The 13,189-nt window shown below is 39.2% G+C and overlaps 1 protein-coding gene across 1 annotated transcript in view; it reads right to left on the bottom strand.

Moving 5' to 3' along the window:
- Positions 1-951: 951 nt before the first annotated feature.
- The window catches only part of afg1lb (AFG1 like ATPase b), a 31,482-nt gene continuing 19,244 nt past the window's right edge, over positions 952-13,189 (bottom strand). Inside the window, exons 8-13 of the mRNA XM_087805005.1 lie at positions 5,959-6,041; positions 5,502-5,572; positions 3,473-3,573; positions 2,573-2,713; positions 1,312-1,419; positions 952-1,180 (exon numbers count right to left, since the gene is read on the bottom strand). Of these exons, the coding sequence (XP_087661131.1) occupies positions 1,034-1,180; positions 1,312-1,419; positions 2,573-2,713; positions 3,473-3,573; positions 5,502-5,572; positions 5,959-6,041 (651 nt within the window). The 3' untranslated portion in view covers positions 952-1,033. The remainder of the gene's footprint in view (positions 1,181-1,311; positions 1,420-2,572; positions 2,714-3,472; positions 3,574-5,501; positions 5,573-5,958; positions 6,042-13,189) is intronic.

The raw sequence follows: 13,189 nt of genomic DNA, 5'->3' as shown, positions 1-13,189 counted from the left end.
CAATCTGAAACGGTGGATTTGAAAGTGTAAAATCATAGTTTTCAACAGCTTTTGTTCTGCAGTCACGTAACCATGAAAACATCATGGAAGTCTGGTGGAGTTTGCGCTGCAGTGACGTCATAGTCACAGCACTGCGATTGTGAAGTTCTACTGCCCCCCAGAGGTCAACTAGAGCATCGTCTCATATCGCAATATATCGCCTTTGAATTGAAAATTCAGGTTAATATTTATATCTTTAATGGCAGCAATTTTGCAAATGTCCATCAAAACATGATTTATTATTTACTTAAGTTATTATCGATGTAATCATCAATTGATCAGCTAAAATACTTTTAATCTAAAACGTTTATATTCAAAAACATTTTTTAAAAAGAGTAAACAAAACGGGATTTTGATGAATATGTATATAGAAAAACAAACATAATTGTGCTTCTTAATCCCTACAGCAAATCAAATAAAAATATGCAATTCTATTGATTTATAATAAAATTAAAAATTAAAAGATTAGATAAAAATATCTCATAAATGTAATGTATACATAACTTGATTTATTATTTACTTAAGTTATTATCGATGTCCTTATTATTATTATTATTATTTTTAATCTGCTGAAATACTTTAATCTAAAAAGTTAATATTCAAAAACATTGTTTAAAAAGAGAAAACAAAACGGGATTTTGATGAATATATAAAAAATAAAGCATATTTATATCCCTACAGAAAATAAAATGAAAAAAATGCAATTCTTTTGATTTATAATACAATTAAATATAAAAATAGAGTATGATAAAACTATCTCATAAATGTAATGTACACATGAATACATAAATAAAATATAAATAATATATAAAATATGTTAGCAAAAGTTTATTTTTTTTAATATCTTTATGAAATTGAACAAGAATAAAAATCACAGACAGATTAGATCAGTGTTTTGTTAGTTAACTTTTAATTTTTATTATCATAAATACAGCATTTGTCAGACATTTAATGAGATAAAATGAGGTAATCTTGGTGAGTGTCTGTGTGAGAGTCAGTCGCCCACATTTGTTGCATTAATACTTCGATCTCCTTCGACCCAGTAGCTCTCGGTCTGCATCTCCACCAGTCTGGACACGGTTCTACGGAAGGCAAAGACCTCTTCCTCCCCCGTGAAGAGACTCAGGTGCTCGGCTGCCTCCTGAAAAAGTCGCCAGAACTTTCCTCAAGACCATCATGAAAACAATACAAATAAAACAAAGGGACAAACTTTAAAACTATACAAATGGTCATAATGTTTTGGCTGATACATAGAATACGTAGGTGTCTCACCCCGCTCAGGCCCAGGTCGTCCAGAAGCTGTCGGTCTCTGTCGTCTTCCCCTCCTGAGTGGACGAAGATCCGGTCTAACGGGGCGTCGGCGAGCAGAACCAACCTCACCTGGACCACGATGGAACTTTAACCAGCAATTTGAACCCAGAGGGGGCTTAGAAAGTCTGACCGGGGAGGAGGTCCAGGCATGACCAGGCATCAATCTCAACTCACTCACACAATACTGCTCGTCAAAAATATGTTTTTTATTATCGTCACTGGTTCTGGATTATTTGGACTCAGTGGAAGAATGAAATGGAATTTAAGAAAAAATAATTCATAGAGGGTCGATCTCAAAACAAATGTTATTTTGCTTCATTCAGTTCATGTATATATAAAGTATTTTAAATGCGACTGAGGGAAGCACGAACAATAAGACACAAGGTTGCCTCACAGAACTCGCTTGCACAAGACACACATTAGGAGAGAGAGAGTGAGCGAGAGAGTGACAAATCCTCAAAAAGACCCATGGATGTGGATGGACAGCTGAAGGCTAAGAGTGTCACGTGTCAATCAAAATGCTTTACAGTGTTTTCATATGTAACGCTAAGATACATTTTGAAGTCACCAGGAAGTAAACAAATGTACATGTAGAAATGCATGTGGGACATTGCAGTTACTCTATTTGGACACTAGGTGGAGCCATAAACTTTAATTAAAACCTATAGGTTGTGCCTTTAAAAAATGTGTTTTGATCAACTCACAATTAAGAATAATGATTATGTAAACAAGAATGTGTTTTTTTCAAGTCACCCAAACAAATGTCTACTCAATGTGTGAACATTCATTTTTCTATTATAGGATATTATGTTATTATTATTATTAAATAAAAAAGTTTCTCTTCTTTTACTCACATACTATGAGTTAAGATTGTTAGCTCGTTCTACACAGAAAGTGACAAATCCTTCAAAAGACCCATGGATCCAGTTGGTAATCCAGAACAAAAAATACTGACCCAAAAAGATACATAAGTGATTACATAATAAATATTATAAAAAGCCTTTTTTTTTTAAAAGATTATGTACATTTAACGTAAAAGTTATAGTAGTTAAAGTATAAGAAATACTCGCAAAAAATAGATCAAAGTTAACTGTACTACCTGCCTGTAAAATGAATTGTGAAAATATGTATAAAAATGAAAAATGATTTCGTCGTCACAAACATTATAAGTCCCACCGGATGAAAACAGTGGAAGAGCCACATGTGGCCCCCCATCCTTTACCTTGTAGCTGTAGAAGTTGTCCACCAGGGTGGTGAAGCGTCGGGCCTGGTCCTTCAGGGTCAGGGTCAGCAGCGGGACATGGCGGATGAAGACCGTGTCGAAGAGTCGAGCCATCTCCAGGTAGTCAGCGGCCCCTAGTGGCTGTGATGTGAAACAAACAAGTGGAAACTCAGTGGAAAACCAGAGCAGGATGGAAGGATGAGAGGGAACAGAACTTTATTAACACGACACAGAGAGACGGATCCGGGTTCAGGCCTGGCTCAAAAGTGAACTGAAGTATGTTTAAATTGACAACCAAATAAGATTCATTAATAACACTTCAAAAGACAAAAAAAAAAGAAGATAAAATAGAAAAAAACAAAGGAACATCTTCTGCTCAGCTTCCTGCGTATTCTTAAATATTTTAGATCATTTCTAATCAAACGTGTTGAAGACATTTTCTGGCACAATTTAATCACTGACCGGTAGAGGGCAGTAAAAGACCGAATAAGGAGAGGGTTTGAGCAACAGGGGATTAAACGTTTAGAAAAAGAATAATGGGGTAGAAAGAGGTAGAAATGATAAAGAAAAAGCAGTAAGAGGTAAACTCTGTTAAGAGCAAGGTAGAGGAAGAAAAATCAGGTGAATAAGATGAGAAAGAAAAGCAGAGAAAGGGAAGAAAAAAAATATAGGAGGAGGATAAAAAAGTAGAATGTGGAGGATAAAGGCTTTCTCACTTACAGCCCTGTAACACACGTTAAAACTAACACTTCTTAAAATGACTTTCATGACTAATTGAATGTATTTATCCGGGTGTAAACTGAACGGACGTCTCTGAGAGCTGACACAGAAGGAGAACAACTTGAATACAAGATAAAAATGTGTTTTAAAAAAATGTCAATAATGGCTGAGAAGACTCACTCGGCCGCACAGCTCATCAAAAGTACAGTCAGCGACGGTGCCGCAGGTCTTTTTCAGCTCCACGTCTCTGCCGAGCACGGTCAGCACCCGAGGACGCGTTGCTATGGAAACACGGCGCACAGTATTAATGGATCTTCAGCCTTGTTTGTCAAGTGTCACGGCAGGTTCAGGCGATGATTCAGGACATAAGAGAAGGACTTGAGTAGTTTCAAAAGTGGTACATAAGACAAGCTTTGAGCTCATCATTGGTTAAACAGTTGAGAGAAGTGCAAGGACAGAATTATTAAATAGGACGAATTAATTGAATACATTACTGAATAAATATTGGTATCTGGAATGATTTCCAATAAACACAAGGGGGCAGCAGACCAGCCGCAGGGGGGAGGGAGGGATGAACTAAAATGATCAACTTTCTCCAGCTGTCCTTCAAAGAAGAACATGCTCCTTTAATTGACTACTAAGCTACAATGGGATGTTTTGGTAAACCTTGCAAGCTTTGAACCCCATCCAACAACTCTTCTCGAGAGAGAGGTCAGGACCTGTCGGAGGCAGCGAGAGCATCAGCGAGAGACGTGGAGGTCGCCACAACTAAAGCCATGAACAGAAGATTCTGCTTGTATAAAAATGTCTGCGGTTTGTTTTTTCTGCAGTTTGCCGTTTGGCATGAATAGAGATTCTGTATCTTTGTCAGGACCGTTGTCTCAGTGCCCTTTGACCTTGTATTCAGAATTAAAACATATACAGCATCACATGGTTCGTACATGAGAATATATTTCTATTATGAAAAAGTAACAAATCAAACAATCAAACGTACTGATTATGAACATAATAAACATAGAAGAATGAATCAAGTCACCCAATTTAATGTCTAGTCAAGATGTGAAAATGACTTTTTTTATTATTAGTGTATTAGTATATTATGTTATTATTATTATATTAAAATGTTTCTCTTTTTTATTCACTTCTTTTACTCAAATTAGAAGTAAAGATTGTTAGATTGCTTTTTGTTATTTAATGAGCGACAAATCCTTCAAAAGACCCTGATCCCTGGATCTGAATGGCAATTCAGAAAAAGATCAATATTTAATCAGATGACATTGACATAAAAAAAAAATGGAAAAAAGCTTTTTAAAAAAAAAGTAACACTTGAAACACATCATTTTTACATTAAAAGGTTGAATTTTGAGTTGATCTTTTCGTAAAAATGTTCAAAAGGATTTTTTTTTTAAACAAAGAGTTGGTTTTTAAATAAGTAATAAATACATTTTCTAAATTCAATATTTTGGAAGTCATTGACTTTTAAATTCAATATAAAAAAGGTTGGTATAATTATGCCACCAGACAGAAAAATCTGTGTTTGATCTACTCTCACCTTTGAAAAATTATTATTATTATTATTTTTTCCACAGGTTTGCTAGACTCTACTCGAGTTAGGATGTGAAGAGCTGCCACTAGGGAGTGGCTAAACCTGGAACCTCCAAAAGCTAATTGAGCTGCGTCCGTCATATAATGGTTATAATAATAATACTTTTCATGTCATTTACCTTCGGTACACTTAAATATAGCAAATATTTTTTCATGATATTCAGTCAAAATCCGGGGCCTCTAAATGCGAGCAGTCATTAGGTTCTCCACGGCTAAAGGAAAAATAAAATCCTGCGAAATCCCGGTGATGACTGAGAATGAGAGGATACAGTCGGCTCCAGCTGCCTTTAAAGCTGATGTTTGGACTTATTTTGATTTTAAAAAAATGAAAGAAGTTATGACTTCATCAAGTGTCTTCATCAAGAGTCCAGAACCTCGGACAATAATACAAATACATCCTTGTTACTCAAGTGTTTCCTCTGTATCATGAGACGTATTGTATCACCAGATTCTTGCCAATACACACTCTCTCGAGGGAGCTGGGCGGAATTTATATGTGAAAGTAAATATAAACACTTGGGTCTAATGGATTGCTAACTCCAAAGTGGATCGAACTACAGCAGCAATTCAACAGCACATTAGAGTGATTTTAATTTCCTCTTACAGCCCTGTTGTCTCAGTGCCAGTTCCTGGAATAGCGAATCCATGAGGGCCTCTGCTCCAGGTTCCCTCGCACTGCAAACACAGATAATAGGATATGAAATTAATAACGCTGAAGTGGCTGCATTACAGGGAGGTGGAAATGAGCGGCGCGGAGGGAGGTACTTAGCTTTTCACTCCGTCAGTAGAAAATGAGATACTCGGCTCTAAACATAAGCATTAGTTTGAACATAAAGTGTGTGTTTACTTGTGTCTTAACTGAAAGGTTGGGGTACACTCTAGAAACGAAGCAGAGCACATGAAGATCTGGTGCAGAAATGAGCAACAGTGTGTCATGATGGTGTCTACGTGATGTGCCTCTTCAACACTTCAAACACCAGAGTCGCGTAAGGTCCGTTTGCTCTTCCATCTCGCAGTAACGGTTGTGGGTTATAATCATGTTTGTTTTATGCGTGTCTTACAGGTGGTAGAATCTCCCCGCACCGGTCTGGTCCGACATCCTGTAGTCGATCCCGGAGTCCAGGGAAACGATATGACAACGATCCTGTTAAAAAAAAAAAAAAAATTGTTAACAGCTTCTTCAAGTTTAACATGAGTAAAGGCGCAATAAAAAGGCAACAAAATAAAGAATGTAAACATTTTGAAAAACTATTTAATTTTAACATTGACTTCAAATAAAGCCATATAAAACAAATATACAACATTTCAATAAAACTCAAGAGTTTCAAAATTTGAAATGTAAAATTCAATCATTCAAATCTGTATTTATTCTCTCTTCTACTGAATGGATCATTTATTTCTTATTGTTTAGATATGTTCTTATTGTTTGGTCTTTGTCATTGTTGTGTTTAACATTTTAGTACCGTTGTTATCGTTGTTGATGTTTAAATCGTCTGTCGATGATTTCCCCTTTAATATTAATGATGTTTTTGTTTTAATCATCGTAATCATAATTGTCTGCACTGATGTCGTTGATGAGGATGTTTGGACAATAATAACCAGAAATAAACGCTGCATGTTTGTATATCATTTATTCAACATGTATTATTGTTTATTTTGCCGTAATATTGAACTTCACAGAGAACTTGGTTTTTAGCAAAATAACTCAAAGATATATTTTAATGATTTGTTTATGGAAATGTTGGAATGTAGTGGAAAAAGTACTCTCAGTGAGTTCCAGAACAATACTTCTACTTGATTTAACGCTGAGCTCAACAACAGCAATTAAAACACCAGAAAAAGTACCCAATTCTATTGAAAAGATAAACGTAGTTTAATAATATAGGTTAATAAATAGATAACATCACAAAATGAGTGTAAAGTGGCTGCTTGCCAGAGGCCTGCACTCCCTGAGATCTTTTCCCAGTCCTCTTTATTTATTTGGTACACACTATATCGTGTATTGTGTAGAAGAATTATGATATGAATAAATGAGGCCCCGGGGCCTCATCCAACCTCGTCAAGTCATTTAACATGGCCCGCATGAGACAAATTATGGCGTATACTTCGGTTCGTATTGAGAAGTTAGTTTAAGATAAACTAAGGATCAGATAATTGATGTCAACCATTATATAAAGAGACAAACACAGATATAATTAAGACATATTGAACCTGCTAGGAAAAAAGGGCCATATAAGATTAATTAATAAACATTATCTAATTAAACAAGACTCATAAAGATAGATGCTACGTAAACATTCCGTTCATTCAGGGAAAACGAGAAGATTTTTGCCCCTTGTCTGGTTCCGACAACCTTGGAGGATAGAATGAAAGTAGACGGAGCAGTAATCAAACCCATTTTCCTTCAACATGTCAGACGCTATGATGCGCTGCTTGAATTTTAAAAAAGCTCATCTTTTGTTGGCTACAGCAGCAGTGAACTTATGTCTCGCTGCAGTTCAAACCCATCCGTGCGGTGCGAAACGTCAACAGGATTCATGTCAGGCGGCGCCGCACAAACTGTAATCATCATCTCTTACCATTCTATCAGAGAAAAGAAAGAAGGAATTACATATCATCTACTCTGCCCGTGACAGCTACGGTGAATTATGAAATCAGTGAGTTTCCGCCACTGGCCTCTTTAGGCTGCGGGATAATTAGCAATCATCACAAAGCAAGGGGACAGAAATACTCCATTCTTGGGAGCTGTCAACTTTTTATCTCTGTGTCCGCTCGAACAAACGGGGTCCGCGCTCTCAGCCAATTGGCTGAATCAGACTTAATAACAACCTGACAAACTCGCCCTCCCCCTCGCATAAAAGGGAGGTGTCATTTCATCAACCTACGGTGACCCCGGCGGCGGGGAAATCGTCCTTTTTCTAAACGGGAAAAAAGAAAAATCTTGACACTGTCGCTTCATTAGAATCGCGGGTTTGTCTTTCCACGCTGCCATTGTGTGGACCCCGCCTAGGGGGGGGGGCCTGCGGTACCTGAGGCCCGGGCGGCTGACGGGTCACACCCGAAGGTTCTTGACGGAGACGAGCGGGGGAGAGAGAGAGAGGAAAAGCACAATCAGCCGATGATGATTCCATTGGTTATTTATAATCAGATGAGACAGAGGCCTCGCGGGTCATTACTTGATTATCCATCTTGAGTGGATTGTCAAATTCTCACTCCTCCAAGATTTAATCCGCCTACTCGACGTGGTCTGGTTCCTCGCATCAGAAGCGCAGTCCTAATCAGACTACTTTATCTGAAGTGTACTTAACTTCAAACACTGAATCATAATGCCGCAAACTAACTTCCTATCTTAAACGTTTTTTCTTTTGTCGTATTAAACTACCACAAGAAGAAATTAATCCACAAGTGGAGAAGTTTGTCGATCCGGGATCTTGTTCTTGAGTGAGTGAATAACACGAGGAGGTAAGATTTAACAAGTTAGAGAAAAGTTTAGTCACAAACATTCTTCTGGACAAAAGGCCATTCCTACTTGACTCCATTTTGCTGTTTCACAACATACTAGAGGGATGCTTGTTATCAAAATGCACGTTTATTCACAACAGCTGCACAAACGGCAGAATCAGTTTAATCCCTCCTGCAAGGTGATTTTGAAAAATATAAAATTTGGCACAAATTTTCATATAAAAAGAAAATATTGACACTGCATACAAAGCGCTCCAAGAACCTATTCATCAATGGAAGTGACAAAAATAAACATTGGGTTTGTTTATATGATTCAGTGAAGAAAGAATACCACGTTCATTGAAGGTCAGTCTTCATGCTTCTATAAAATTAATTAATTAAAACATAGAAAACACTCTACTTCTAATTTTAAGTTATTATACCATTATTTAACCTTTCACGCCAACCTGGGAGAAGTTTTTCCTCCGTCTGGCCCCCAAGCTAAATGACTTTGGCCCCTTTACACTTTCAGCCCCCACTTGACCTCGACTTCCACCGGGCCCGCTACCTTCTCAGGTAGCTCCTCAGGCAGGTAAGGCAGTAGCGTACCTACCACACATAAGTCCGTTCTTGTCCATGGAACACGGCACAACTTTTTAGACCAACATACCATAATCCTTCTCGCATTGTTTGCATTCGTTTAAATTGTTGGGAATCGACAGTGAGTTGACGTCCACATTTTTAGTCGCTCGGAACCAGAGCGAAAGAAGTATTAATATCTGCTTTAAAAGATACAACAGATGTACCATGATAGACCAACACGTGTCACGACATGATCTGGAGCTTGTAATCCATGCGTTTGTGTCTTTTTGCCTGGATTGCAACAGTTTGTTTTCGTGTCTTAACAAGAAGGATCTGTCTCACCTGCAGTTAATACAAAACTCTGCAGCGAGAATTCTGACCTGCTCTAGTAGAAGAACTCACATTTCTCCGATCCTTAAAACTCTTCACTGGCTTCCAGTTTCTTTCAGGTTCAACTTTAAAATTCTGGTTCTTACTTTCAGATCTATTCATGGTCAGTGATGTGATCCAGCCTTACACCCCAGCTCGGGCTCTGAGGTCTGTGGATCAGAATCTACTGATGGTTCCTCACACTCTAATGTACGGTACTGGCTCTTTTACCTAGTTAGGGTGGTAAAAACAGCGCATGCTTGGAATGAGAGTGAAGCGGGTACTAAACATAGTGTCTGCTTTTACGTACCGTGTTGGTGAAAAAGCAACAAAAAGCGGGAAGAATCGAGTCGATGAGGGCCATTTCAAACCCTCCTGGCTTAGTCTCTACTATTCCAGGGGATCATTACTGTTGTGCGTCATGTATTGTTGTGCGTATAGTGCCGCAACTCTTTGTGTAGCATGTTGACTCACGTCCTGGACAATAACCAGCCTCTATTGAGAAATGTATTCCTCAAACTACATTCTCCGATGACAGAATAACGCCAGACAGGTCTTTGAATGGATGTGTATACGTGGAAGAATTTGCGCGACTCGGCTAAAGAAAACCCAGCAGATATCCTTAGATAAAAGAGAAGGCAGATGCTGCTTGTAAAGAGTCGCAGCACTTGTGCGCACAAGAGGTTGCGAGACCGCAGCGGCCGGTGACGGACATGAGAATCCCTCTCTATTTAGAGGAAAGTCATCCGAACACATGTAGCTCCGATCGTAGCATTGTCCCGGCCGTCCACTGCTTTCTCTGGACAGCTGTTTAGCATAAAAACTAAGTGGCTTCTTTTCTAAAGGTGACTACCTCTGCTCCCCTCGGCGCTCGCTCTCTCAATGCCATATCTTTCCTTTGCTCCTCAAAAAGTTGCTTTTGAGTTTTTTCAAAGAGCGGCGGCGCCATTGAGCCGCAACAAAAGCCAAGGATAGCTGACTATTGGGCTCTGATGAGGTCCACTCCCTCATTACCCGGCAGCAGAAAACATTTGATGCTTTTTTTTGTTTGGCCCCGGAGAATTGACCGGGGCCTCAAAGAAATGTGGGGTGGGAAGGCTGAAAAAGAGATGAGGGAGGTGGGCCGGTGGGTTCTGTCGTTCATTCAAGCATGTGTGTCTTACAGCCTTGTGTGGTGGGACAGAAGAAAAGAGGGAGCAGGGATAGAGGGGTCGAGAGAGAGAGGGAGAGGGAGAGAGAAAAGAGAGAAAGCTTAAAACACTGCCTTTATGCCGCACAAGTTCTGGACGACTCTTGTGACATCAAAGTGTTTGCACTAACTAGGGACTTTCAGTGTGTGAGAAAGAGAGGGAGCGAGAGAGGGAGGTGGGGGGGGTGCAGCGTATCTGCCGATTTATTCATTCCTGGACAGTCGGGGGGTACGTGGCGATGTGAACACCCTAATTACACCTAATGATCTATTCCCTTAAAGTGTGCCCGCCTTTGGCCGGCGGTGGTTTGTCTCCGGGGTCGTTCTCACAACCTCGCCCGGCCCCTGCTGCTCCTCTTAGGGAAACATCTATTGAGTCGTTAGCCTCACCTTTGTCGCTCCCAGACCCCACCGGACCCCCCAGATCCCAGCCTGCACCACCTCCACCTGCCCACCAGGTTTCACGGAGTCACATTTGGGTAGGATAAAAAAAAAAAAAATCTAGTTTAATTTTATAAAACATATTTTTGGAAAAGTTTTCTAATTTGGGCTAAAAACCCCCACAGATATTTAATTTTTCACAGAATTAAATACATGTTAAGGCCTGATAATCCCCCCCTGAACTCTTTATAAACCTTTCATTAACTTTTACCATATTCTTACAGAGTTTACAAACTCTCATAAACGTTAATCATTTATTTATAACTATAAAAATGGACTATGTTTATATTGACAACATTAAATTAGAAATATTGATTTCAATCTCAACATTGAATACGAGATCCCATCTCTCTCAACAACACTCTCAGTAACAGTGACCTGACCGTCTCCCATGATGCTTTGCCGCCCAGCCGACCAATCACAGCTGTCGTAAACAGTTGAGACGGCGCATAGACGCAGAATTTAATAGAGCAGTGTACAGTATATAAAGGCATCATGGGAGTTCACCATTTTGCTGGTACCATAAGTATTGTTGGTGCAGTAGTTGGTTCCCTTCCACAAAGTTATACAATATTATAATACCTTTGGAATAAATCATCCGTTTGTACAAGAGTGAAAAAGGAGGTTCCTGACTGCAGCTTGTTACAATATAATATAAAATGCAGAACAGTATGCAGACAAACTCCCTCTAAAAGGCAAGACTGTGGAATGTGAACCCAGTCTCAATGCACCCAATATACACCGTTCATCTGGGTTGCTCACTCTCCATTTGAACATTTCTAGGGGTCCTTCAGGCATCCATGAGTTGCACCGCAAATAATGCGACCCTCGAACGACTATTTGTTTGACCCAATGCCACCTCTTCAAAGTCCTTCTAACCAAGGTCTTCGCAGGAGAACCACACCTCATCCCGATCCTCCATTTACCTCTTTTATTCATACATTCCATTTTCTTCTCCCTCATCACCACACTCAGGGGAACACTGTTGCACTCCACAATAACGGGGGGTGCATTGAAAGGAATGGTTCGAATCCACACGAGTCGCATCACGGGTTTTCCCTCATGTTTCCCCAAACAGTAGCTTTTTGTACGACGGCGGAGAGAAAGTCACCATTCTACCAAAACATAGAGTCCTGACCTTGGTTGAGAAAATCCAGCGCTCAGAACAGGACAGTGGCAGAATAAAGAGATGGATAAAGGGCTGGAGTGCGGATGAGGAGTGCCGTGGAGTGATGGAGTGTTTGTATCTTAGTTACAATACGGCCTGTGTCCATTAAAAAAGCCCTTAAACCCGTATTTCACACAACTCTGAGCTTTGCAGTGGCTACAAAGAATCTGAAAATAAGTGAATAGCTTTCCTGATGGAGTCTGCGGCAGCGCTGAGGACGGACTATTCATAAATGACTGAATGAAAGAGACATGAGGCAAAAACAAACTTCAGGGTGAGGCAGCCGTAGACTTTTGCATTCAGGGAGTTAAAGGTTTCATAACTTTGGCAACATGATATTATCATCCCCTTGTAAAGTCACTACTTGATACTTGCACGGCGTTCTTTCTATATGGCATGAAGAGTGAATATGTAGCAATGAAATGACAGATTAAAGGGAAACTAATGTGAAAACCCAACTCTCTCTGTTTTAAATGTTGAAGTCTTCCTCTCCAAGATGCAGTAAGTCCCTCATCATGACCATGTCTTGAACTTATTACTTTATAAAGTTCTCCGGCGAACGAGAGGTTACGAGAGCGGAGACCATTATGATGTAATAATAGCTTCACTCCTCCTCCAGCCAGCTGTAATCATACCCCGCTTTGTTTATACAACGAGTCCCTTGGAAGAGGAAACATCTGGGATTGATGACGCCGTTAATAAACCCAGATGCTTGACCAATCAGAGCAGAGTGGGTGTGATTTTGGTAAACAAGATTTTAGCTCACATGCTTTCAGTGGGCGGGGCTTAAGCACATTTTTCATATAAATAATTTGATTAAAGAGTTTTTAACAAACAGACACATACTGATGATACAGTAGATGTCCAATATACAGTATATTAAATAGACATTTAAATCAACACATTTGTAACCTAAAGTAAACTTCAGAGATGATTGTAAGTAAAAAAAGAAAAGATATTCAGAAAACAATATTTTCTGTATACATTTGTTTTATTTTGAGAGTCATGATAAGATATTCTTAATTCTTCCCACAGTGAGGAAATTTCAGATGACCTTTGTGCTTTTTAAAAAAAATTCCTCAATAGTTAGGTGTAGCTTTCT

The sequence above is a fragment of the Callionymus lyra genome, chromosome 13 (genome assembly GCF_982586985.1).
Source record: "Callionymus lyra chromosome 13, fCalLyr1.hap1.1, whole genome shotgun sequence".
Lineage (NCBI taxonomy): Eukaryota > Metazoa > Chordata > Actinopteri > Syngnathiformes > Callionymidae > Callionymus > Callionymus lyra.
The sequence above is the reverse complement of the archived record's forward strand: the minus strand, read 5'-3'. Positions and strand labels throughout refer to the sequence as shown.